The sequence below is a fragment of the Amblyomma maculatum genome, chromosome 3 (genome assembly GCF_055883805.1).
Source record: "Amblyomma maculatum isolate TAMU_Amacu chromosome 3, ASM5588380v1, whole genome shotgun sequence".
In the NCBI taxonomy this organism is placed as follows: Eukaryota; Metazoa; Arthropoda; class Arachnida; order Ixodida; family Ixodidae; genus Amblyomma; species Amblyomma maculatum.
Window position 1 is genome coordinate 188,098,424 of NC_139346.1, and position 25,976 is coordinate 188,124,399.

General features: G+C 39.1%; 1 protein-coding gene across 2 annotated transcripts; it reads right to left on the reverse strand.

Annotated features, from left to right (window-relative positions):
* Positions 1 to 1,288: 1,288 nt before the first annotated feature.
* Positions 1,289 to 25,886, reverse strand: LOC146197202 (P2X purinoceptor 4-like). Of its 2 annotated transcripts, none has more exons than XM_084598991.1 (11): positions 25,566 to 25,886; positions 22,254 to 22,437; positions 18,265 to 18,336; positions 17,863 to 17,947; positions 17,248 to 17,350; positions 15,266 to 15,355; positions 13,675 to 13,816; positions 8,902 to 9,032; positions 6,669 to 6,816; positions 6,120 to 6,221; positions 1,289 to 1,661 (listed from the first exon to the last, which is right to left on the reverse strand). In XM_084598991.1, exons 1-11 carry the CDS (start codon positions 25,700 to 25,702, stop codon positions 1,611 to 1,613), a joined length of 1,245 nt encoding a protein of 414 aa, XP_084455117.1. In that variant the 5' UTR covers positions 25,703 to 25,886; the 3' UTR covers positions 1,289 to 1,610. The 2 variants fall into 2 exon arrangements, with proteins under 2 accessions (XP_084455117.1, XP_084455118.1); XM_084598992.1 differs by having other exon boundaries at positions 1,289 to 4,563.
* Positions 25,887 to 25,976: the final 90 nt, after the last annotated feature.

The following is a 25,976-nucleotide window of genomic DNA, read 5'->3' on the forward strand; positions in this document are numbered from 1 at the left end:
CGTTTCTTTATAGTTCACATCAAACTGGCTTAGATCACCGTCTGTGTGATAGCGCTCAAAGCATGGCACCATCGCGGGAGCTGGACAACTTCTCGCTGCACTCTTCCGCGTCAGACTCACTGTCAGTATAAACATCATCACTATCTTCTTCGCTTGAAGAATAAAATGAAGTCTACATCTTCATCACTTGCACTGTCATCATCTGACGGATATACTCCCCCGAAATCGAATGCCGCACGGATTATGCAATATTTGAAAGCGTGGGAAAGTGTAGGAAATACAGGACACACTTGCACTGTCATCATCTGACGGATAATGTTCCCCCGCACTCGAATGCCGCACGGATTATGCAATATTTGAAAGCGTGGGAAAGTGTAGGAAATACAGGACACACCTTGCGCCACCTCGTGCGCTAACTATAATTCAGTAAGCGCACAAAACACAGAACACATGCTGCCATCTATGTTTTGAATAGAAAAGCACCATTTGACGAGTTGGGCTTGTCAAAAGCTGCTTAGATCATCATCAAACACCCATGACAAGCTGAGCTTGTCATAACCAAAAATGCAGTGATCACTCATGACGAGCAGAGCTTGTCATAAGCCCTTAAAGGGCTAAACAACAAGGGGAACAGAAATTTAGTTTGTGTAAAATAAAATCATGTGGCAATACTAGAAGTTGCAAAATCAGCACAAGGGCGGTAGGTTGTGCACGAGGATTAACGAGCAATTACAGGAAGATCCTTTATCCTGAAATAGACTTAACCCAACTGATGATGACAATGATGATTAAGATGAGTAAACACACACATCTATATTGCCACATCATCAGCGATGACGTAGATTTAAAACAATGCTTTTAAACACTTGGCATCTATTGAGAGGTGTGCTGTATCCATTGTATGCTAAGCTAATTCTGTTCATAAGTGCACTTCATAAATCCATGGGTAAACTTAGAGGCCACCTAGGAGAGGGCTTTTTATGTGTGTGTGTGTGTTGTGTGTGTGTGGGGGGGGGGGGGGGGGTGCTCATGTCAAGCATATATTTTATGAAATTCTGTCAACAAAAAGCTAGGGTTTAACCTTCATTTTCTCATGGAATATCTCTTGCTTGAAAAGGACAATTCCCCGCCTCCCTTGAATTTACCACTTCATATATTTGACAGTTACAAGCCACTTTATACTGTACTGTGGTAATTGACAGCTCTGTCCAAAACTCGATACTATATGCTGCTTTCAGAAGTTAGAAATACATGAAAACATCACAGGCAGAAACTACTACAAAAAGAGTGCAATAATTCCATAGCATTTATTACAAGAGTTGCCCAAACCAGTACACTTACAAAAATGTGTACTCTCCCACACTCCAGACTACATCAGGTCAAGAATGTCAAATATAAATTAAGCTTGTTGAAAATTAATCCATAAAACTGCAAACAGAAACACTGCAAAATAGACAAGAAAACACTTGTTCAGCAGGACATAAAGAGAATATAATGTGCATTTTTAGAGAATGCACAGCATTTTTAAGGCAGTCAACAGCTTTTCATCACAGCCGAGCTCCTTGAAGTTCAGGTCAACCAATCATTGTAATCTCTTCATGGCAGTTGCATCACGACCTCAGATAAAAGCTTTCAGTTCCCAAGCATGCCACCTTCACTTGCTAACATTTACACATGGACGTAAGAAAAAACAAAAAAAGACAAGCACACAAATAAAAAGAAAAGAAGGAAAGCTTAATAAATTTTCAATTAATCAATTGGTGAACATCACCTTATAAATATTCAAGGCAATTAACAAAAAATGTAACCTGGCAATTTTAAAGCATTGGAAATCAACTCAATATTATAAAGCATGCAAGGAATTAGAGTAAAGATCATAGCTGTTGCCTTAATTTTGCCAGGGCAAAAATAAAATTTTCCTTGAACAGGATAATGAAGACTCAAACGTGCAACTACAGACAGCAGCAAAAAAGCATGAGGCTATAAGCAGTTACGTTTACTGTTGGTTCCTTTTTACATCTAAAGGGCCCTTGAAATGGTACTTCCTCCAATATTCTAGTGGGAGAAATCTATAGACATGTTCGTTGTGAGTATTCGAGCTACACTTAAAAGCTGTGCTTGGAGCCGATAATTTACAAATAACTTTTAAGAAGTGCTCCGGAAAGCCACTTGCAGCCGATTAGGGCGACACGTTCCCACTGCACAAACCTCCCATATGATGCAAACCTCCCATGCGACATCATCAGGGCTTCCTGTGTATGCCTACTCATTGGATGCACCCAAGTGACACGGGCAGAACAGAGCGTGTTGTGAAGCAGTCGCTGCTTGTTTTCTTCATTTTTTTTCCCCGCCTCAACGTGTGTTGAGTTGAAAGGGAGAGGAGGAGCGCCATTTTCAATTGCCAATGTTTTCGGTGTTAGTGATGCTAGCTTAAAAACTTTTGCGCCGAGGAGAGGACTGATGGGATACTTGTTACTTGTGCATGTTTTCTAGCTTTAGTAAATAACTTTTCATGGACCTTTTAAGAATTCATTAAAGAGAGTATTTCAAATATTACGCTGCTATTTCAAAATATATGCAGCACAAGACATAAAATGATTACAGCAACCACGCCAGCACAGTGAGGTAATAATAAACAGTTAACAGTTTTAGGCGTGCCAAAAATGCACCGTGGAGCGTAAGGCATGACTAGTAAATGGCTCTGAATTACTTCTAGCTACCGTGGGTTCTTTTAATGATGTATCAAAACCTCAGTGCATGAGGGTTTTTGCCTTTCGCTTTCACCAAAACAAGGGTACCATTGGCAACACTGGATCTGCAAACCTGCACTCTTGTGTCAAATGCTGGAGATGACCGCATGGCAATTGCCTACTTGAAAAAAATCGCTAGAGCAACCTCGTGGAGCGCCTGGCTGACCTCAGGTTTAGCTTGGTTCCTTCTCGATGACTAAAACTTAGAGTTGCTGAGTAAAGTGATTTCTCCTTTTTTCTTTTATAGTAAAGCTATTCAATACTAATGTAGACAGAGATAAGTAAAGGGGTCCAGCTGCCTGCTTTAGCCAAGTGCAACTGAAAAATCTTGGATAAAGTGTAAGTGCCCCACAAAATGCACTAAACCTAGTACCGTTACATAACAAACCAAGTATTTCATAACAATGTCAGCATTACCTAGTAAAACAAACAGGTCTTGAAACAAGTTTAAAAAAGCAAGACATCGGTGATAGCAACAATCAAGACAACCATCTATCTTGCAGCTCGCTATGCCAGAATCTTAACACAGACTGCAGCCTTTCACTTCTCTTGCAAGTTCTACAAACATACTGAATCAAATGCAGGTAATTACGATTTGATAGGCCCCAGCAGGAACAGCTGCAGCAAGCTTTTAAATTTTGCCAAATGTTTCTGTGATCTTTTAGACTACATAGCCTAAATGAGCATAAATAAGAAATAAAGGAAACTACATTGCGGAAGTGTAAAGTTGCACTGAAAACTCTGAATTCAGAATGACATGTACGAAAAGAATGACATAAAATAATGCCAGCCGACCAACATCATGTTTAAACTGACTTTCTAATGTTGAAAGTTGGCAGTTGGGTTAAAAATATGCCTTAAATAAGCAATATCGGCTATGTAATGTGTTTAATAAAAAAAAAAACTCATTACTGCAAGTCGGGACTATTTTCCAGTGCGCCACCTTTACGAGAAACAAGAACTGCTGGCATCCGTTGCGATTCCTCGATTTAAGGCTAAGTAGGTGTCTAGTAAAGAGCGACGCCAGGAGGTCCATCAGTTATTGGCCGATGAATTGAGCCATTCATGCTATGGTTTCACACCAGAGAACGCATCTGATGCACACTCAAAATAAATGACAGGGTAAGCAACTTCCCATCCCCCCACATCCCATTTCAATCTTCTTTTACTCTCATAATTATCATCCTAAGTCAGAGAGCACACCATTCCTTCTTGGAACAATGTGAAGGGCCTCAACAGCCTTGCACATTATTTGGTCCCTGCTCTGCCTGCCTCTTGACGACAATATGTGCAGAAGCAACACGAAAACATTTGAATAGAAAAAAGAAGCAAAGTTCAACTCTGTGTAGCAGGTTTTCACGCCAGTGATAAAAATGTGTTGCTTGTGCTCATCATGCCTTCTCTTGTTTTAATTCTCTGTATCACAGCCGTCTTAAAGGTGTCAGAAACAAAGGTTTGCTACAAATATTTATCTGCATTTTTATACAGTAAGAAAATTGCTGGTTTATTGTCACAAAAGTGTTATGCTAAAAAAATATAGAAGTTTTAATAGATAAAAACATTCCAATGCCTGAACTATACATACATAAAAATTCCAAAAATAGTTCATTCATTTCCGACAGTGATTCAACAAGCAGAGCATAGTGAAACAGTAATGGTCCCACTGAGATGTTCAACATAACAGCAGAGGTGTGTGGATTGATTATTACATGAAGGGCATACACACACATAGAGGCTCTTCTGATTGTCCCTTTGAAAATTAATATTTGAAAGAAAAAGAAAAAGGCTAAGAAAATGTTTGGTTTGAGAAGCCCTGGAAGAAAAGGAAAGTGAAAGTGTTGTCAACCAGGCTGCATAAATAGACTACCCAATAAAAAAGATGCATGCATCAACACCTGTCAAGAACTGTTACGTACAGAATGCACAAAGTGGCACTTGAATGAATTCTACAGCAAAGTGAAATGAAAAAACAAAATAAAGTAATAAAAGCATTAATAACTTTAGATAGGAAATGCAAGTGTGACTGTTGTTTCATCAACTGTTTCCCTGAAGTAAGCTTCACAATAATCTCAAAAAGGGAGGCAATATAACTTTAAATGTCATGCCTGACACTGTCTGTATGATCCATAAAATGTTCGCACGCTGCATTCAAACGTCAATTAGATCTCCTATTCTTTTTCAAAATGATGGTTCTTCAAACTCTCGCAACCTGTAAAATCCTTTCAATAAAGCATGTAGCTAGTTCAGTAGAATTTGCAGGCAACGGGTACAATCCATTAATTATGTAGCTGTGCAGACTTCCATGTATCACAAAAAGATCTTGCCATGAAAAGTTTCATGACATTGAAAAAGAAAAAATTCTTGTAATGAATGAACATGAAAAGAAACATATCCACTGCTACATCTCTCACAAGAGGTTTTCACCCAGGTTTAGCATATCCGAATTTCCTGAGCCTGAAGATCATGGCTCAACTCTTGGCTCTTTAACTGAGATTTCGCACTACTAGTTCCGAATTTCCTGACTCTGAAGATCGTGGCTCAACTCTTGGCTCTTTAACTAAGATTTTGCACTACTAGTTCATTTCTGCCATCATCAGTAGCAAAAAGTAATCTTCCGATGCATACGACATTACATTAATAGACTTACATCCTATAGAGTGCACCTAGTGCAGCTAAATCTGCACCTTTAGACAGCTAGAACTTCGATTCAATGGCTTACAGTGTCTCTGCTAATGCTTTGCTGTTCTCAATGTTTATTAGTTCTGCCCAAATACTGCTTAACTACATAGTAAATAAATAATCACACAAATTTTATCCTATTCATATTTGATTCAGTTTTCTCATCGCTTGATTCATATTAATTCAGTTACAAAAAAGTTCTATTCATACACTCATATTAAAAATGTGTGTGGCTGATTCAGAGGAACTGTCCCTGTAATCCGACAGCCACGAAGCCTTGATCGGCCAAGTGGAGAAACTGTCTGCCACATTTTTCAATGTGGTATATGTAACAGAGCAGCAGCTAATAAGCATGGTTGTTTTCTCTTGTTCACTTCATAAGGCCTAAAGTCTCCAAACGTCAAGCAGGAGAGACTATTCATCAAAGCATGTGATAGAGCATACCCCTCATTGCACTGCAGCTTAATAATCCATATTTGATAATTCAGTCTTTTGCCAGCCTTTCAGTCTTAGCTTTACAGTATATGTCACTTCGCCACCTCCAGAAAAATGGATATACTTCAAGCCCTGTCGCAAAGCACATAGAAAAGTAGATTTTAAATGGAGTTACTGCATTCGAATGCTAACACAGAAAGTTTAAATGTTTACAATTTCCTTTTAAAAATTGGCAGAAAAATATATTCAACTTACATTGTACTGCTCCTCACTGGTAACAAACTTGTATTTCTTAGATTTGTATAAATCCCGACGTTTCAGACAGTTGAGTACGACGAGATCACACAGCACAGTTGCCTGTGGAAGGAAAACACAGTGACGGAGATATATATGCTTTGCACGCTTCATTTATTACAGCATGTTTCAGGCAGCAAAGACATGCTTATTCTAGCTATTCCCAGTGATAACTGCTTTGTTGTACAGTACTTGAAATGAGTTAGAGGTGGCATGCACAGCAGTATATAGTACATACACATACTTCCTAGTATTTAAAACCTAACATTATTATTGACAGGTTTACTTCTAGGTCTATAGAAGGCTTTTAAGGAAAGAAGTAACATTTACACTCTGGCAGTTCCCCACCCTCTCTCAAGCTTGTGCTTTTCAGCTTCTCTCAAGCAAATCTGTGCCCGCCTACATAAACGCCGGGCTTTAACAAACGGCTTTGCATCCAAAATAATTTTCGCACAGAGAAATTCATTTCAGTCAAACTAATGAGCAGCTGAAGGGAGTTCATATACTTACCACAACCATCAGTCCCAAGCCTGAACCTATATTGATGGCAATAGGAATGGGGCTGAGCTTGCCTGCCCTGCCTTGGACAAGGATGACAAAGGTGATGCCGTAGGCCTTGACGAGGCTCCGTTCTTTCTCATTGTAGTACTTGGGGTACCTGCCCAATGATCAGTACAATCTGCTTTCAGAAATCATGGTTGCATTGAAAATACAACGTCTCGGCATGCCTTTACAAATGAGAAAAATTTACCAATGTTCCAAGAAACATCATATTTTCCTTCCGGTATGCCCCTATTTCCCTCAATACATCTAACAAATGCCAAGAAAGCATTCATTGTATCCCCAGCAGGAATAGTATGCTACATCTCAGCAAGCACATAGTTAACACATATGTGCATACAGAACAAAAATACGAAAGGCAGTACCTGTTAAATTCAACAAATTTATGCTGCAATAAATTTTCGTTGTAGGAATCAGCAGAATATTGCATTTTGTGCCTTCAATACCACCATCAAAAACAGAACTGCATATGAAAATAGTGAAGTACAATGCCCTACCATGAAAATAAATAACAACGGCATGAGTAACATAAAAGGAACGACCTTACTTCTGCGATTCAAAGAACCCCCTGATTCCAAGCAACCCCCTCTATTCGAAAAGAATTTAAAAAAAAAAAAAAAGAGAGAGAATAAGTTTGCATACGAGTCTAAGCAATCCCTTTTCTACGAGGAAGAGTGCTGCCAGCGCACTACCTCACTCAGTCATAGAATTGATTTCTTTTGATTTCTTATGCCCCTACATGACAGCTGGCGGCACAGAATGCCAAAACTAGGCTTAAAGCAGCCCCAATCAGTGTGTTGTCACTTGGACCTGGAACCTGCGGCCATTCGGCAGAGCTCGGCAGGCATCACAGGCACTGCGGGTCTGCGTTGCTTTGTTTGGCAACGGAAGCCTGAATCAGTTTGAAGAGGGCTGCCACACCCTGAAGATCAAGTGAAATGTAATCGCTTTTGCCAATGAAGTTTCCCAAACCAAATTCAGTAGAATACCACCTGTACGAATGTCATTTAAACGAAGTATTCCGTTGTAGAAACTTTCTTAACCCCCCCTCCTCTGGAGTTCCATTGAACGCTATGCAAACGCCTTCATTTTAGCCAAATTCAGTGTATTGCTCATTTCAATTCTATGAAAGTTTTCTACAATGTCATCCTGTGTCTCCCAGGTCATACTGAGTACTTCAACAAGCACAACCAGCAATTTTTGTAGCATATTTTGAAGTTGAGCGCCACGCTTCATTACCACATGACAAAAAATGGTCGTTATTTAGGTTTAAACTGAATTGGTCCTCTAAATAAACTCATAGCCAGCCAAATCCATAGCTTGCTTTATATGCTTACCTAATTGGCTCCACAGCCATAGCCAGAGCTTCAAGCCTTACTAGGCCTTTTAACTCAATATATGCATATATGTACATATGCATGCTGGTTAACCATGACCTGCTGAAGCAGTGATCTGCTTGGAGAAACTGAGGGCTTTTGCGACCCAGCTGACCATTGTGCCGAAAGAGGTTCAGATAGCTTGGACTTTCACTTTAACAAACTTTTTCCTTAGGTCCTTTAAAATTTGTCCAAGTAAAGTATCACTCTAAAATGTTATTTCTCACGTCCATCTCATCAAGATATCACTGCCAAAAAAATGGGGGGAGAGTATTTTTGACTTTTCAAATATAAGTACTCTCCTCACTTTCGGCAATGTGGCCATGAAAAAAAAAGGGACTGCTTAGAATCAAATAAGTATGGTAAATCACTAATTTATGCAAAGTGTGACCAACAGCAGTATACATTAATGCTTACCTTATAAAGTAATCTAAAAGAACAATCATTACTGCCACATTATGCTAAATAGTGTTACCACATTCAAAAGCCAACAAGAATTCTATTATATTCGCTAAAATTTGAGAAATTCTATGTTGCAGACAAACAAAAGTTAGCATTTAGCCCATTTTGTGAACCTAACCTGAGCTATGTGAAAAACCACATTGAAAGCCTAGAACCATACATCTTGCTCACAGTGACGGCAAATATTCCAACGGGAAAGTGTTGGCCGCTGACAACATGGTGATATCAAATTTTCCAACCAAGATGTTATGTAGTCATGAATACATGGCTAGGAAATGGTATGCTTCATATTAATGACACATGGACAGGAAAGGGTTAAGCAAACACATTTAGAGTGAACCCACCTAAAATTCCAGCCCTTGGCAAGTACTGTTTTGGGGTCATCCAGCCGCAGGAAAGAATAATTGGGAATGCAATACTTGACATCATAGTCCAGGTTGCAGTCCCACGATATAAGCACTTGTATCACACCACCCTGAAACGAGATGAAAAGGAGAGAAATAGTTTTAATGGCACTACACGATCACACCGTGATGTACTTCCAAGGTATAACAACCACCTATTAATGTCAGTGAGCAATAAGGCATCATAATAAATAATGACTCAACTGAAGGCTCTCAGAATAATTTTAATGAGAACATGAGGCTTATCTGGCACTTGCCTTAATGCTAATCTTTCCACATTGATCAAGCAATGATAATGAATTGATTATGTGCCCCTGAAAGTGACAGGTTGCAGTGTACAAATTCTGTAACAGTGTTTGTAGCAATGGAGGAAGAACAAAAGAGCTCAAACACAGCATCAATACCTATGTAGTAGAATAGTATCTTCTACTGCAGTTGATAAGCTGCTCTTAAGACACATTACATTTGTAGTGCTCATTACTTAAAGCATATTTAGAAAATATAATTGCCAGTTTTCAATTTTAAAGAGACATGACAAAAATGGTTTCATTGATTACCAGAAATTTTCAAAGCACATCCAATGACAAGAAGTTCAATACATGGCGGTAGCTGTCAGCTAAATTGGTGACAGAGTGAAGAAACCATGCAGTGAGCAATATGCCTAGTAACCACACCTTGCTGCCAACTATTTGGCTGTGTGACACAATTATGCAAGCTTCGCCTTCGTACCTTTCTCTTAATCGCTAAGAAAAGGGGCGCAAAGCATAATACGTACTTGAGTTACAAAAGCTACTGATAGTCAACAATTCTAACACGTAATGATAGTTTAAGTAAAATATTGTTACTTAGCTGGGAATATTATATTGGGGAATATTATAAAAGTTGTTTACCTAAAATTTCCCACTAGAAACATTTGTGCACTGAAGCTGATTTCCTGTCGTCACAAGAACTAGCACAAAGTTTTCAAGGGACAGATAAGTGATTGAGATATGTAATGGGGTTATGGTGTAAATTAAAAGATCTTACCTCGTATAGTATAATCTAGCACTACAATATAGAAGAAACAAGTGTTTATAATTTTAATCTGCAACTGAAAGTAGCATGAAAACGACTGATGTCGCCTTTTGTGGCGAGACGCTGTGATTATCACTGTAGTAACCCACGTGACCACATCTTGGCAAAATGTCACTGGTTTTTATAAGTGCACAGTGTTCTCTATTCTTTGAAGAGTGCCCGCATTGTTTTATTATATTTTGCACATTCTCCACTACGCTCATCAGCAAAAAACCAGCCTTCTTTCACATCACCTATGATGTACTTTTGGCATTTGTCACTAGATGTCACCCCTGTGTTTTCAATTTTTGGATGAAGAGGTGACCATAGCCCACTAAAACTTCAGTCGATGATGCATACGTTCCTGTGCTGTACCACCCTTGGGTATAGAAACTAAACTTGACACTACTGTGTAATAAAAAATGTCTAATTATTGTCTGGCAAGTGAAATTAGATTAGTTTTCGGTGCATCACGTTTGCCGATGCGCAATCGCCATCGTCGTCGCTACTCATAGTTTCCAGCATCGGACTACATAAAAACAGGCGCATGCACTGATAAAAAAATCCTTGGTAAAATTTTTCCTCAGCATTTCTGGCAAAACTGCTTTGGAACTGACCACTAGAGACAGAAAGCTGTACATCGTGCCGAAAAAAATTTGGACACTTGGGGTATAGTGCTCGGTCCCTTTAAAATTGTGACAGGTCTAAAAATATGGCATTAACTTAGGTGATAGAACCCCCATCAACAGTCACAAATAATGTTTGGACACCTCCAAGTTGCTCTACACAGAGGCAAAAGCATGAGCATTAGTTGTAAAAAATAGCTTTCAGGATAAATAGCACGAAACACTGAAACAATAAAAAGAACATAAAATACAACTATAGAACAAATAAGCAACAGGAGATGTCACTGTGATCTGTGAGTAAGCACTTGGATTTTATTAGAGTGTACTCAATACATATTTTAACCTGGGAGCTCATTTCACTGCTCTTAACAACGAACAAAGGAAATTTATCAAAAAGAATTTTGTCATGTTATGCAAGTGCTGTACATGTAACTGTAAAATACATGACAACATGTTCTGTAAGGTAGGAGTAGAGCGGGTAATAGATGCGCAGGTAACTGTAACACTGGTTATTATGATGGAGAGTTGAGCAATTGTGCAATGAAATGACAGAATTACGTCTGAAATACACAGAATTTGCTTATTAATTTAAGCCAGTTTGCTAGCAGTAGCTACTGAAAGGTACCACTATGAATTGATATGTGTTAGGGCTATTGATAATGAACACCAGTTGAATGTCACAAAATGTTTTATCTGATGCTTGTAACATCACTGTATTGATGCTTGTAGTCCATCTGCAGTGGACTGCATGGTTGTCCTCTACTTCGTACAAGTAGATTGCGCTAATGTCATGGAAGTTCCAGATCAGCAAAGAATATTCTAATTTAAAAGGAATGAACATTATGCTGACAAACCTGACGACAAAAGGGATGAAGCATTGCTAGCAATCTAGCAACTTTAACTAATCATAACAGTCAGCAGGTACATTTAGGATTTGTTTAGTAAGTTAAGTAAACTTGCTAGTGATAATTATTGCCAGATACCACTGTAATACAATATGTGTCAATATGTATGCTTCAATATGTGTGTGTATATGTATGTGTATATGCATGTGTATATGTATGTGTATATGTATGTGTATATGTATGTGCATATGTATGTGTATATGTATGTGTATGTATATGTATGCGTATGTATAAGTATGTGTCAATATCTGTCAGGCTAGCGGATACCATTAAACAAAGTTACCATGCTCAATAATGCTTTCATGGAATTGCATTCTGACACTGCTTGCATAATTAAGTACTACTGTGAAAGTTTGCTGTTTTAGAGAAATCATTTTGAAGGTGGATTACCCCATTACTTGAATTTATCTCACATTTTCGCAGTCAAGGTACAAATTCAATATATTTACTCCGCATTTTAAATGCATCCCCAAATTTTGCATAACTCTTGGGACAAAAAAAAAAATGCTTTTACTATGCAAGATAAAATAGATGATAGAGGCTAGGAGGTGAAAAACATAACTATATGTAAATAGATTGACACACGATATAATGTTAAGAGTGGTTGCTGATTGGGGCTTATTAATGATTGCGCATTGTCAACAGTTAGGAGGAAAGTAATGGATGCAAAGGTTGGAAGGCTTAAAATGTGATGAAAATATCAAATGTGACTCAATGCTTCTGATAAGTTGAGATAAAGTCACCTTGAAAGCAAGAGTAAGGTAAAAATAAATATCTGTTGTCGATTCAAATACCTTAGTTTCACACAACAGACATTGCGGAAATTGGCATGAGTAGATTTTGGTAAGAGCATAACATATTTATGATGCACATTTTTGTTCTGTTGAACAGTGCACGAGACAGTGCTGTCCATGAATCGGTTTGGCTTATAGGGCTTAACATTCCAAAATCACTCAGGCTATGAGGGGCACAAGAGTGGAGGGCTCCGGAAATTTTTACCCCACGGGATTCTTTAATGTGCACTGACATCGCAGAGCACACGAGCGCGTTGCTTTTTGTCTCCATCGAAAAGTGGCCACCGCGGCTGGGATTTGATCCCGTGTCTTTGGGTTCAGCAGAACCACTGAGCCACACTGCGGTGGGGAAATTGTGTCCTTAAACCAGAACGCAGAATTCACCAACACCAGCTAAATGATTTATTGTTGTGCAGTTTCGGTTTCAGCTGTTGAACGACAGCTGTGATGTCATTGATGCACTGAGGTTACGATGAGACATGCAAAATCTGCAATATAGTCAGTGCTTATTCATTCCTTCATTAGTTTTGGGTAGGGTCGAATAAAGATTGGCGCAAATCGAAATGAACAAAACAGCAACTATACTGCAGTTTTTGCACGCCTCATGTTACCTCAGTGCGTCAATGAAATCACAGGCATCACTCGACAGTCGAAACCGAAACTGCACGGGGGAAGAAATACAATTATATACGTTATTTAATGCTGTTTCGCTCAGTCCTTGTGGCTATTCACATTCAGCAATGTGCTGCCTATCATTCCACAGACATAATACACAAAGAAAAATTTGTTCTCTCTAATCCTTTAGGCTCCGCCTTTAAGGGTATGACATGACAGCATTAACAGCTTCTGTCCACAGGGTCCCCTCGTAGATCCTCGTTCGCATGCTTGCGCTTTGATACTTGCTTAATTAGCAATCCTTTAATCTTTACACCTAATGATTCGCACATTCTGATTAGTGTACAGTTGTAAGCTACCACATTATGTGAAAGACTACCAGACATACATTAAAGCCCTGTATTAACCAAGCTGTGCAAGCTTGTCTGCATAGCCTAAGTGTAGCATGTCTGGCTCGGAATGCCAGGGAGGATTCGATTCCCATCTCGAAAAAAGCTAGCAGAGTTAATTCCCACCAACTCATACATGTCATGTGGTCTTGTAATGTCACACAACCCTACGACCTATCAGTGCCCATCCATATTACCTGCCAACTACCCTATTCTAAAGGTGTGCTTATGATTTTCCGCTAACACCGATAATGCTGAGGTCAGATTTTCTGGACAATGGGACCTCTCTATATATATATGCTGTCATGCAAAAACTCTGCAGTGAAATCACCTTGGCAGCAACATCGTCAAAATCTTCGCCCGCAGCGTCCACCATGTCGCCAATGCGGAACACAGGGCAATGCGGGTCCTTCTCCGGATGGTAGCGGCAGTACTTCAGATAAGTTGAGTTTTCAATGTCATGAAGATTGCTCCTGCAAGTAAAGAGGATGGAACACTGATGCCTGGAAGGCAGGCCACCTACAGAAAAATATTTTGAACAAAAAAACGTGATGAGGGCCCATATATACTTCGCCTACAAGATATCTGCAGCACTGCGAAAGGCAGAGGAGCCTTTGCAATTGTGCTCCTAAGTGCCTCTCGCCGCTGCGCACTATAATAGAGGATTGTGCTCCTACTGTCATCCCCTCCAATTTGGGGGGCGAGAGGTGTGTAGGAGCACAATTGCCTATTGTAGTGCGCATGATCCTGATTGGACCGGGGTGCTTCTGCCTTTCGCAGTCCTGCAAACATCTTGTGAGACAAAGTATAGTTATATTTTCTATAGTGAAATTACGAGCGTACCACACATGATCAAGCACTGCACCTAGTACAAATGGCCATCACATATCTTTACCAGCATGAAAGTGTACAAGAATTGTGGCAAAAATAATGTGACGTGCGCTTTGGAAATCAGACTCTTTTCTTGCCTTACCAAGCAAAAATTACAAGTTACTTAATACATGCTAGCAAAAGCTACTGACACACATGCTTTTAAATAGGTAACATTGAAATTCTAGGCTTTTAATTTGTCAAAATTCAGCAGACGTTTTTAGTGATTATTCGACAACATGATCTTTTTTTTGGAAGATTATTATTTGTATGGGTGAATTTAAAGTTTCTTCTTTTTCAATATTATGCAATCAATAATCACTTAAAATCTTTCCACAGCAAGAGCAGTCAAGTTGCCAGTAATTAATGCAAAAACAATTGTGTATAAATCTCTGCTTTTGAAGAAAATGCAATCCCCATTAGAGAAAAGTATGGAAGATAATAAAATTACCAAATAAAAACGAAAGTGCAGTTTTATTTTTAACAACATATGCCAAGACATCACGTGGCTTCCGTGTTGATGGCAGTGACGAGTCATGGCCAAGAAACCTACTTAACCAAATAACTGTCCTTGGCGAGTTAAATGATTAAACCAGCTCTTTTAAGAAAAGTCGGTTACACCATAAAGCTGGAGCAGGCATAAATAGTTTGAAAAGAGGAACCAGAAACTGCACTCCTGCCTCACACTAAAACCTACCCTGTCTGCATAAGGAGCCAGTTTGCCCATTTCTTTCATTTCCTCTAAATATGAAACATACTGTAACTCTACCACTGTGAGCACACATGCTTCTCAGAAAAGACCACATACAGGAACTCTTACAACACGAAACAAAAAATACTTGCACATAAGATCTTGCAGCACTGCAATCTTCTAGATGTAGGAAATGCTGAAGCTAATTGTTGCAGATTTTGGCGGCAAATCTTAAAGGTGGGAAGAGAATGTAACAATATTTGGGTACAATGATGGCTTAGTACCATCAAATGGTGTTTGCTGCCGATTCAAAAAAACAACACAAGTGACAGCAAGGCAGATGGTAGTCAACAGGGCTTGCCTTCGAACATGGAAGAGCGAGAACTCAATGTAGTTTTTGATCAGCACTGTGAAGTTTTGGACATCCGATAACAATGGAGTGCCATCCTTTCTGCATAAGAACAGAACAGACAGATTAGTACAAATAGGAGAGGTGCATACAGAGTCAACTCTCCCCAAACCAAAGTTTGTAACGAAACAGCATCAAAGGCCCCACTCTGCAGAAAATCTGGCATTGTCGGCATTGTGACACCACACAATGACTGGCCACCGAGTTGTGACATCATGAGACCACTGCATGGCAGGAGCTGCCAACTGGGGCTTTTCAGCGCGACAGCATTAAAGGCCCCGTTCACCAGAAAATCTAGTGTTGACATCAGCGTTGCGAGCAAAAAACTGTGAGCATGGCGCTGGCAGGTGGTAGCTATGTGGTATTCTAAGGAATATCGGTGAGATGATAGAGACTCAAATTAAAGGATTAGAGAGTAATAAGCAGGGAGCAAAGTGGATATATGTGAACGAGGATCTGCAAGAAGAGCCGCAGATGGAAACCATTAACGATACAGCGTCACAACCCTTAAAGGCAGAGCTTAAGTGTACCCCATAAATCTTTAAAAGGGACTTTCATGTAAACTTACTACTCCTTATTTTCAAGGACTCTAAGAAATGCCTCCCTTAGTTAGTCTGGTTAAATTGAGCTAAACTACATAACACGTTCACAAACCTAAATAAACATTAAATATATTGTCGTACATAGTAATCTTGCATCGACATGATGAGGTGGCAGATTTTAACCAAGATCACTAAATCCAGCACCATGGCTTATAGGCGTACTATTTATAGTACAACTATAAAAGTCACTCGAGAAAGGAACACAAACTGTTCTGTTGCATTAAAATGAATATGCAACACTGGGCCACAAGATCTAGGTTGTTGTTCGTATTGGCGAATTTCGTGGCAGTCGTGTTGCATTTTTGAATCCCCCTGCCAATTTCGTGCTGCCAACAATGAAACATCGCTGCCGGTATTTTATGTGGCCCCACTGGTAGAATGAAGTGGTAAACATAGTAAATGACTGGCTGGATTTTCAATAGTTTTATAGTTAGGAAACTAACTATAAAACTATTGAAAGTAGTTTTATAGTTTATATTCATTTTTCAATAGTTAGGAACTAAAATGTGTCTAAATAAACCTGTTCACAGTAACATTTCAAAGCAAATAAAATTTAAGAGTCTTGATGTGCTCAAGTGCAGAACAGTGAAGCTCAAATGAAGCATCCAAGCTGATCAGTGTTTACAGTGCAATATAAAAGCAAATAATGAAGGCAGACAAGTTAATAGAATAAGCACTACAGTATTTGCCCAGTTTTTATCTATACTTCTCCTTATCACTGTGAATGGCCTCAAAGGTATCCTACATACAGCAGCATAAAAGATGATGCAACACAAGTAGAGCGCCTTTTCAGCACCTCAAATATGCGAGCAGTACAATGGCAATATTGCACACGAACCTAGAATTCACTGATAAGCAGGTTCATATAAGTACATGCAGGTCTTGAAAGGCAATGCCACAATAAAAGGCAGAAACTGCTACATCAACTATGATAGACTTATCAGAAATTTTCAGCTAATGGTCCAGGTATATGCAGCAGTATGGTTTGTCAGGTATGCTGGACAAAAAAAAAAATATTTTTACTACTTCCTCCAAGTGTGACGAATACATCTTACATATTATGTGTAATATTAGGTATTGTGTATATTGTGTAATATAATGTGTAATATATATGTGTAATATTACATATTACACATTACATATTATTCTATTTCCAGCCATGGCAGCCAGATTTTGACAGAGGTGAAAACTACCACTGTACTATGGCACTCCACTATGGCACTCCTGAAATGCCTGACCAAGTTTGGCGCTCTGCTATTTTTTTTTCTTCTTTTTTTTTTAAACTGACATTTTTCAGCATTGTGAAACAGTAAGAAAGCATACAACACTTACAAAGGGCCGTAATCTTGCTCCACTGGGCACCAACCTGAAATCTCGCATACGTGCAGAGTTTCATTTGGTTTGGCAGCCTGTACACATCGCCCTGTCATTACACCTGCACGAAAAAAACCAGTAGGTTTAAAGACAAGTTTCCAGAAAATAAAAAGTACAAAAGCTAACAATAAAAAAAATAAGAAAGAAAGTGGCAAAAAAGGGCTACTTTGTGGATAGCTGGTACTCAAACTTGCCAGATCTGGGCAGACAAAACTGACCGCTATCGTATGCAAGGTGGAACAACAGATTCTAAATTCTTTGGTGCAGTGATTACAATTTCTTTTCTGGCAAGATCTGCAATGCTGATAAGCTCAAAGGCTCACAAAAAATTTAATTGGCACCTGAAGGGGATGTACAGTTCCTACTAATTCTATCCTAAAAAAGACTCGTGCAACTGAAGCCTTTTACTTCAATCTGAAATTATTAAAAGCTTTATGCAACTCAAGTAGAGCCAAGAATTACTTCTTAAGTGCCTTCCATGGACCTCAACAGTAGACAGCCCAGTGCAAGTTAAGCCATCATAAAAGAAAAATAAGAATAAAAAGTCATCCCACAGCACACAGCCATACCTACCGTTTCCAATCATAATAGACTTCCCAGCTATACAAGACGTTGTGTCATTCTCAGACTTGCAGCGGGCCTCTTTGATGCTTGGGTCCTGAAGCAAGCATAATGTCACCTTTTATTTGTGACAACTCAAATATAACAATTAAATGAATACCAGGGAACAAAATGCACAAGTAAATAATGCCAGTTGTTCTTCCTGATGCTGCAGGGTATCTATTTATCTTAGTAATTATTAATGGCTTCAGCTTAATCCTTAGGAATCAAAATTAATTATCTGAACAAGTGCAGTCAAGAAGAATGATTATAATAGAAATTCAGTCACTTGTGGTCACACATACCAGCAAACCTATAATGTCTACATTCCCTACACAGAAGTTGCTTTGTCTCGGACGTATGAAAATAACTCACCTCTGGACATGTCTTAATTTCTTGGCTCGGTGTTATGATCAAGTTCGTAGTGACGAAGAACTGGTTGCTCTCCTGAGTAAGAATCAGACATTAACAATAATGAAATATATGCCAAACAGATTTTCATACGCTTTCTTTAAGGCAGCTGACCCCAAAATACTTATTAATTAAGAAATAATGTTCACTACCTTGGATTCTTCAAAACGTGCTCTAAGTACATACTACTTGACACTGTTTACAAAAAAAAGCAGTAATGGTAGGCCAGGGTCCCAGGACATTTACCGTAACAGTAATGATAACAACTATCACGGCTTCTGTTAGACTTAAAAACAAAAACAGCTCTAATGTCAAGCTATAGAACTGCAGACAAAACTTATTTTTTTAAATATGAGTACGACCTTATCTTATATAAAGTGGACTTTTAGTATAAAAATTGAGTCAAAGCTGTTTTTGGGTGTGTTTCAACATGCAACAGCAAAATCAGCCACCTGAAAAACCCAATGCCACACTTCTTTAGCGATATTTCATTTCTCACAAAATGCAAGCAGTGACAACACCAGCTGTCACCAGTTGTAAACAACAACTTACAATTCGACATGTTTCGTTAGTTTTTCTAGCTAAAGAGAGTGTGCACATTGTATGCATGTGCAGTACATACAAAGTATATACAATATGTATTATTGTATACACATATAATGTATGACTCAAACTTTGAACAAAGACAATACAAATTCAGTTATTATAAGGACAACTGAAGCAAAACTGCTGCGGTGCAAACAAATTTTAGCATACAGGCCACCACTGATACCTCAAACAATATCAACTACTACAGCCTTTCATGCAAATAAATGTTAGGGTTACATCATGCTAGCATCAAAACTCCACAAACACTGCATGATATATTGAAACTATTACACTCAATATGGAAATTTCAGTCTAGTCGATGAAGGCCCATACTTTGTAATGGTTCTGCTATTCTGCCTTACTAATTAATTAATTATTTAAAATACCCTCAGGGCCATACGGCATTACAGAGAGCAGTGGTTAAACATTGCAATACAGCAAAACATAACAATAGCAGCGTAATTTTACAAAATGTAGCTGATTATACGATTCAAACTAATGCGTTCAGGAAATAAATGGCTGTCATTTGATTAGTGCCAGTGATGCGGGAAGGCGATGCCAATCGTCGGATGCATGGGGTAAAATTGAACGAAAGTAGGCTTTCGTTCTGTGGAAAGATACTCCAACTTTGCGCGGGTGATCCATCCGTGGTGACACTTACTGTGGCAGTGAAATAAATTCTTCTCGCAGGTGAGAATAATTTATCATTTCTATGACAGACCTCTGAGCGATAGCAGACTGAGGCTGTTTTTCGTGCTGGGTATATGCTTGCAGTTCTGTTATAATCAGAGAGGATGAACCGGACAGAAATATTTTGAACTATTTCCAGTAAGTGTGTTAAGTTCTGCTGATAAGGATCCTATGCTGAAGTTACGTATTCGAGTTTAGATAATATGAATCATTTGTAGAGTAAATGTTTCAGAGAAGAAGGTGCTTTGTGAAAGTTACGACGAAGATATCCAAATGTTTTGCTGGTGTTGTTAACAACGTGTAACATGAAGAGTCCATGTAAGGTTGTTAGGGATGTGAATACTGAGGTACTTATACAGCAGCACAAAGTCTAAAAGTATGCCATTAATTTGCAAAGAGGGCAAATTATTATTCACTCCCCACACGTGCATGAATTTGCACTTGGTAGCATTGAGGTCTATTAGCCATGATTTGCACCATGCTGAGATGGAATCGAGGTCAGATTGAAGAGTTAGTATGTCATCATCACATTTTATTTTTATAACTATCATGCAGCCGTTGGCGAATAGGCAAATTAGACGAAATGTCGGAAAGTAGGTCGTTAATGAATATATTAGCCTTCATGGCAGTCGGTAAGAGAGTGGGTAATGTACTTTGCTTGCTAGCAATGTTCTCACTTTGAATGTCACAAGAGGTAACCAAGAATGGCTGATGAAAACAGGACTAAATAAATAGATATTTACAACAAAACACATCTCAAATGGTCTTAAAATGTTAAAATGACTAATGATTCAGATGGCAATAAACTATGTCTCAATGTGCAGAATGCAATTTTTCTGTTCTATGTAAAGTGAAGAAAATCCAAGTAGATACTCCCTGAATAAAAGATATATTTATTTATAGTTAGCCCTTCTGCCACATTTCACTTTTGTGTTGCATTTTAGCAAATGCTGCCATATCTATGAGCTTCTATGACTAGAACTATCACGAACTCAAGCAGTGTGAGCACAAAGCAAGCAGATGTACTAAATTTTGTGTTATGCAAAGTAATAAAATATTAGATACATGCTCAAAACCTACATTTTATTTACAAACTGTTGCACTGCTACCAATACACCTGGAAAATTTAAATATGTGATTCTCAAGCTCACTAAGCAAGTAAACTTCATTTGAAGGTTTGAATAGTTGTGTCCATCCTAACAAAAAAAAAAAGGCAGCAAGCTTACCCAGCAAATCACACACCTCCCAGTAATGTCCCAGCCAAGTCTAAACATCTACGTCATTAGGCACCATCTTTTAGATGTCCAATTTACTAACCGTTTTTGAGGAAAAGAACGAATCATATACTAGTAATGTTGCAACTACACCAGTATTAGACTACGTATAGACATCACTTACCGGCTTGAAAGGGAAGTAAAACCTTACATACTTATTCATTTTATGCCGACCCTATATTCAGAACATTTATTCTAATTTTGGGGAATGACTTTAAAAATAAGTCAGATTGGCCTTGCTTACCTATCCCTACATTTTTTTCGTGCGCTTGCAGAACGTTCCAGCCAAGACAGCTGTTGCAAGCAGTATTTGAAACAAAATTTATTAATTCGAGTAATGTGTTAAGCACAGCTGAGAATTTGTCATTTGGTCCAGACTAGGCCTATTTCGTACTGTTATCAGTTTAAGGTATGATGCATGGATGTATAAAATAGAGGTAGTACATGTTTGAATGGGAGGGCTTTGTACAAAAATTGACAGCTGCTATTTTAGTGTTATAGCCCAAACAGCAGTTTTCAGCTAACAAAGGCCTGTGCATGAACCTACTGGGCTGAAATAGTATGCATAACAAATGAAAAGTCTTAACATTCATTTAAATAACTTCTCTAAGCAACAGTGCATCACTAGTATATAAGAGGGAACCTTTCATGAGAGGTATACAAGCATAAGTGAAGTTGATCTGCTGAAATTAAGTGAATTAGCAGATATAAGAAGCGCTTGTGCTATATAGAATTTCAGTGTTTTCACAAAAGTGTTAAGTGTTAGGCTGCAAAATAGCATGGTAGTATGTTATGTATGATGCTATCTTTATACAGCAATTCAAATTATTCGTGAGCACGGAAGGTTCTTGCACTGCAGGTCTCTCTGTGCATTTTACACCCACAATATCATAAATTTATGTCCAGTTGAGTGAAATTTTTATTTTATTTTCTTGGTATCACACACATTCAATCACACAAATTTCTAGACCACGGAGACTATTTTTGCCTCCAGTGTACTAGAAATTCATAAATATCTTGCATACATCTAGCTGGAATACCTACAGTATGTATAGTAACGCATAATGGACACCAATTTAATTTAGCACTGTAGCTACATAGATTCTTGAAAAATTATACCAAAATAGATGTCTGTGGGAGGTACAAATAAACGGAGGAAATGTCTCATGGATGTCCACATTATGTTTATGGTTTGCTGGGTAGAAATGAACAATTAAAAAAAAAAAAAAAAGAACAGAATACAAGCAACAACAACAAAAAAAACAGTGCATTCCTCCATATGTTTTCTAAGATGTAGCTTAAGATTAAGTGAATTTAACTACCTTTGCCATCAGCAACCGCACTCACAATGCAAACTGCCTCAAGTGGTAATCAGCAAGCAAATTTACAGCTGTGCCTTACCTCTGGGGGAACAACTATGTCTGCGATGTCCCAGACACGTTTGTAGACAGTCTTGTCCGAAAGAAATGGGTAAAATGCATCATCTGATAAGTTTTTTGTGGACACCACCCCCTTGACTTTTGTTGTTGTAGCTGCATTAAAGGTGCTGAACTGCTGGTAGCCCTTCTGGTAGATGATGACATACCTGCACCGAGTATGGTCATTATTATTTCATATATGACGACTGCACCACAAGCAAAATTAGAGTTGCTTGCTGTGACTTGTTGGCACTAACTTGTATTGACTTCACTTCAGACCTTTTGCTTTTAGTTTTGAAATTCAGGAATAAAAACAGTGCTACTAACAAATTTAAGAATTCGGTATTATAGTTTTAATCATTGTACAGTAAATTTACATTTTAACCGCAAACATGTGGTTAACCAAGCACGAAAATAAAAGCAATGGCAATGAGTTACTGTATCAATTGGGGCTGTACAGTGCGATCGAGCTCTGTTGAAAGTGGGTTAAATTGAATTAAATAGCCTTGACAGCTAGTGCTTTCGCAAGGAAAAAATATTTTTCATAGTTTATCAGCTTCAGTTCAGTTCAGTTCAGTTCAGTTCAGTCGTTCAGTCATGTCCGACTCTTCGTGACCCTATTGACCATGTCACGCCACGCTTTCCGGTCTCTCACTATCTTCCTAACATCACATAACTTCATCTGCAGTGCCTCGAGGATGCCATCTAACCATCGCGTTCGCTGCCTACCCCTTCTCCGGCGACCCTCAACCTTTCCCAACATCAAATCTTTCCCCAGCGACTCCTCTCTTCTCATCAGATGACCAAAGTAGCTGAGCTTTAAATTTAGAATTTGACCCTCCAATGAGCAGTCAGGGTTTATGGTCGACAATATTGACTGATTTGATCTTCTGGCAGTCCAAGGAACTCTCAAGAGTCTTCGCCAGCACCACAATTCAAACGCGTCAATTCTTCGGCGGTCAGCCTTTTTCACAGTCCAACTCTCGCATCCATACATCACAACTGGAAAGACCATAGCACGAGTTATACGGATATTGGTTGGCAGACTAATGTCTCTGCTCTTTACTAGGCAGTCAAGGCTAACCATTGCTCTCTTTCCCAGAAGCAGGCGTCTCCTAATTTCATGGCTGCAGTCTCCTTCCGAGGTAATCTTGGCGCCCAAGAACAGAAAATCTGTCACAGCTTCCACTTCTTGTCCCTTGATGCTCCAGGACTTGATAGGGCAAGACGCCATGATCTTTGTCTTTTTAATGTTCAGCTTCACAGACAGCTTATTTGACAGTCTATACTATAAAGCATTTTTGCTAAACCACATTTCTATCTTTATTTGGTTTGTTAATTATTTTGCATTGGACATCACTATTTGCACCTAAAGCATCTTCAGGTGCATCCTTTGTAAAAAGTAAAGCACCCAGAGATTTTCACTCTGGGCCATGTTGTGTGGCTTGTTGTGCATAGCTGGTATTCCAAATATATTGAAGGTGAAAGGGCTTAATCTTCACCTCCAAAAATTAGGACCTCTCTGGAAGCTTAATGTCACCCACAGTGTGCCATAGACGCTAACAATTTGGGCTCTACACTTTTAACAAAGGCTGTACATTGTACATGCACGAGCAATCTTTTCATGTTTGCCGAGAAAACATCTCTTGCAATGCCGCAGCTACCATACAGAATTCGAAATAGTTTCTGTTTATGAAATATGACAACAGTTAATGTGCTTTTTTTTTTTTTTAAACACTACGCTATGACGAGTATAGAGGAGGCGCTGTATGAAAATTCCTTTTTGGTATGCACTTGTGTGCGAGGTCACACGCACATAAGAAGTTCATTTTGTCTCCACTGAAGTGTAGTGGAGTTCAATACCATAACCCTGGTATCCACAGCTGGACACCAAGGCAACTAAGCCACTGTGGCAGGTGAAAATCTCAATTAGAATTTTCATCTTAACAAATAAAGAAACAGTACTTCCATAGGGTAATAATGGTGCCAACAGAATGCAGCAATAATGTAAGTGGTGATATATAGATGGATCCAGGAGACTGAAATGTTTTTAATGAGTAATGTGCAAATTTCTCCTCCAGCAAAAACCTTGTACAGATAAGAAAGCATTAGAAAATTGTTCTCAGATGCCTGCTGATTTCAATATGACACATTCAACACTTCATATGCTGGTAAGCTACATTTTTGGAAAGGCAGACTTTCAGGCAAAAAATTTGTTTTAATTCGACTTTTGAGTTCCTGTAACATCTACATAGTGCGTAAAAGTTGTGAAAAGATGAGGGTCGTGAAAAAGATGGAACCATATATAGCAGTGCACATAAGTGGGCTACTTCAAGATTTAATTATAATTGGAGCATTATGCTGTCATCATGAGACGAGTTTCACTGTAGCATTAATAGTAAACCAGTGCCGGGAGAGTACCTAACATAAGTGGGTTCAAAGACATATAAGCATAATGCTACATGGGCAAATTCATGATTTGTTACTGCTTCCCAGTTGAACATCGCTGTGGTATAGCAAAAACTGCTTCGTCGAAAATCCGCCCGCAGCCCCACATACCAGCCGCCGAGACGACGAAATGTAGAAAACCGGCAAGACGCCCCGAAGATAAGGTCCGTAAAACAATACCGCTCTTTATCGGCCGGTTCGACGCACCGCGCTCAATGACCATGACTGTTCTTGCACAGTGAATGGACTTATGTGGATAAGAAGAAAGCAAAAAGGCGTTTTCCTGAGAGGTTAATTGTGATAGACCTTCAGCGTGAGACGAAGAAAACGCTAAAATTAAGAAAACAATTGTGATAGACCTTCAGCGTGAGAAGAAAACGCCAAAATTAAGAAAACAATGTGATTCATTCACGCGAGCAACGCAGCGTTTAGCGTTTAGCTATCCTTCGCTTACGTGCGTGCTTTTCGCCTTCGCCCTGCTGCGCTTGGCGCACAGAAGTTGCTGATTGAGCGGAAATGCAGCATGCCGCTTTCAACGGCCAGTGCGCAATGACTATACTAGCAAATAAAGAAGTTATTGACAGTTCCCATATCGTCCGCAGGCAGCTAACACGAATTTTCCATATTTTGCTTCCCGATCGCAAGATCCGCACTGACATGCCACAGTACGTGACACGTAATTTTACACAGAAAACATGAAATTGTGTACGACAACATTATATGACATACACTGAATGTACGCGTAAAACAGTTTTTCATTAGCGTATACCTTCCTGACCTCATGTTAAACTAACAACTATGATCACACTCCTCACAACAAACAATAGCGTAGGTACAAAATACATACCCAATGATGTAGCCCAAAATTAAAAGTTGGATGAGCCTGTTGAGCACGCCGATTTTTTTGTTCCCGATGTGCACGACTTTCAGAGTGTCGTATTCAAAGAAGTAGTTTCCTGTGGCCTTAACACAGTTCATCCCCATCGCGCTCGGAAACAAATGACAAACTGCTGCAGCAAGCAAGACCAGTTACGATCGGCCCGCGCGTGTATGAGCTCAGCGCCTAGACGTAAGTACGGCAAACAGCGCAGCGCGCACAGAAGAGCCGCCGGCGATTTCCCCGCATAGTGCACGCCTCCATCGCCTCCTCTCCATCGTTTCCGTGCTCCCTCTTTCTTTCTTCCCATGTGACCATGCAGCAGGTGGATAGATGGTGTGGACGGATAACAGTAGTTAAGTGGAGAGAAACTGGCCGGCC

Excerpts from the sequence above, each read along its gene's own strand:
- LOC146197202 (XM_084598991.1), bottom strand. The coding sequence starts at position 25,702 with ATGGGGATGAACTGTGTTAAGGCCACAGGAAACTACTTCTTTGAATAC. Across the intron at positions 18,337-22,253 it reads ACATAGTTGTTCCCCCAGAG|GAGAGCAACCAGTTCTTCGT; the intron begins GTAAGGCACAGC and ends ATTCTTACTCAG. Across the intron at positions 17,351-17,862 it reads GTCTATTATGATTGGAAACG|GTGTAATGACAGGGCGATGT; the intron begins GTAGGTATGGCT and ends TTTTTCGTGCAG.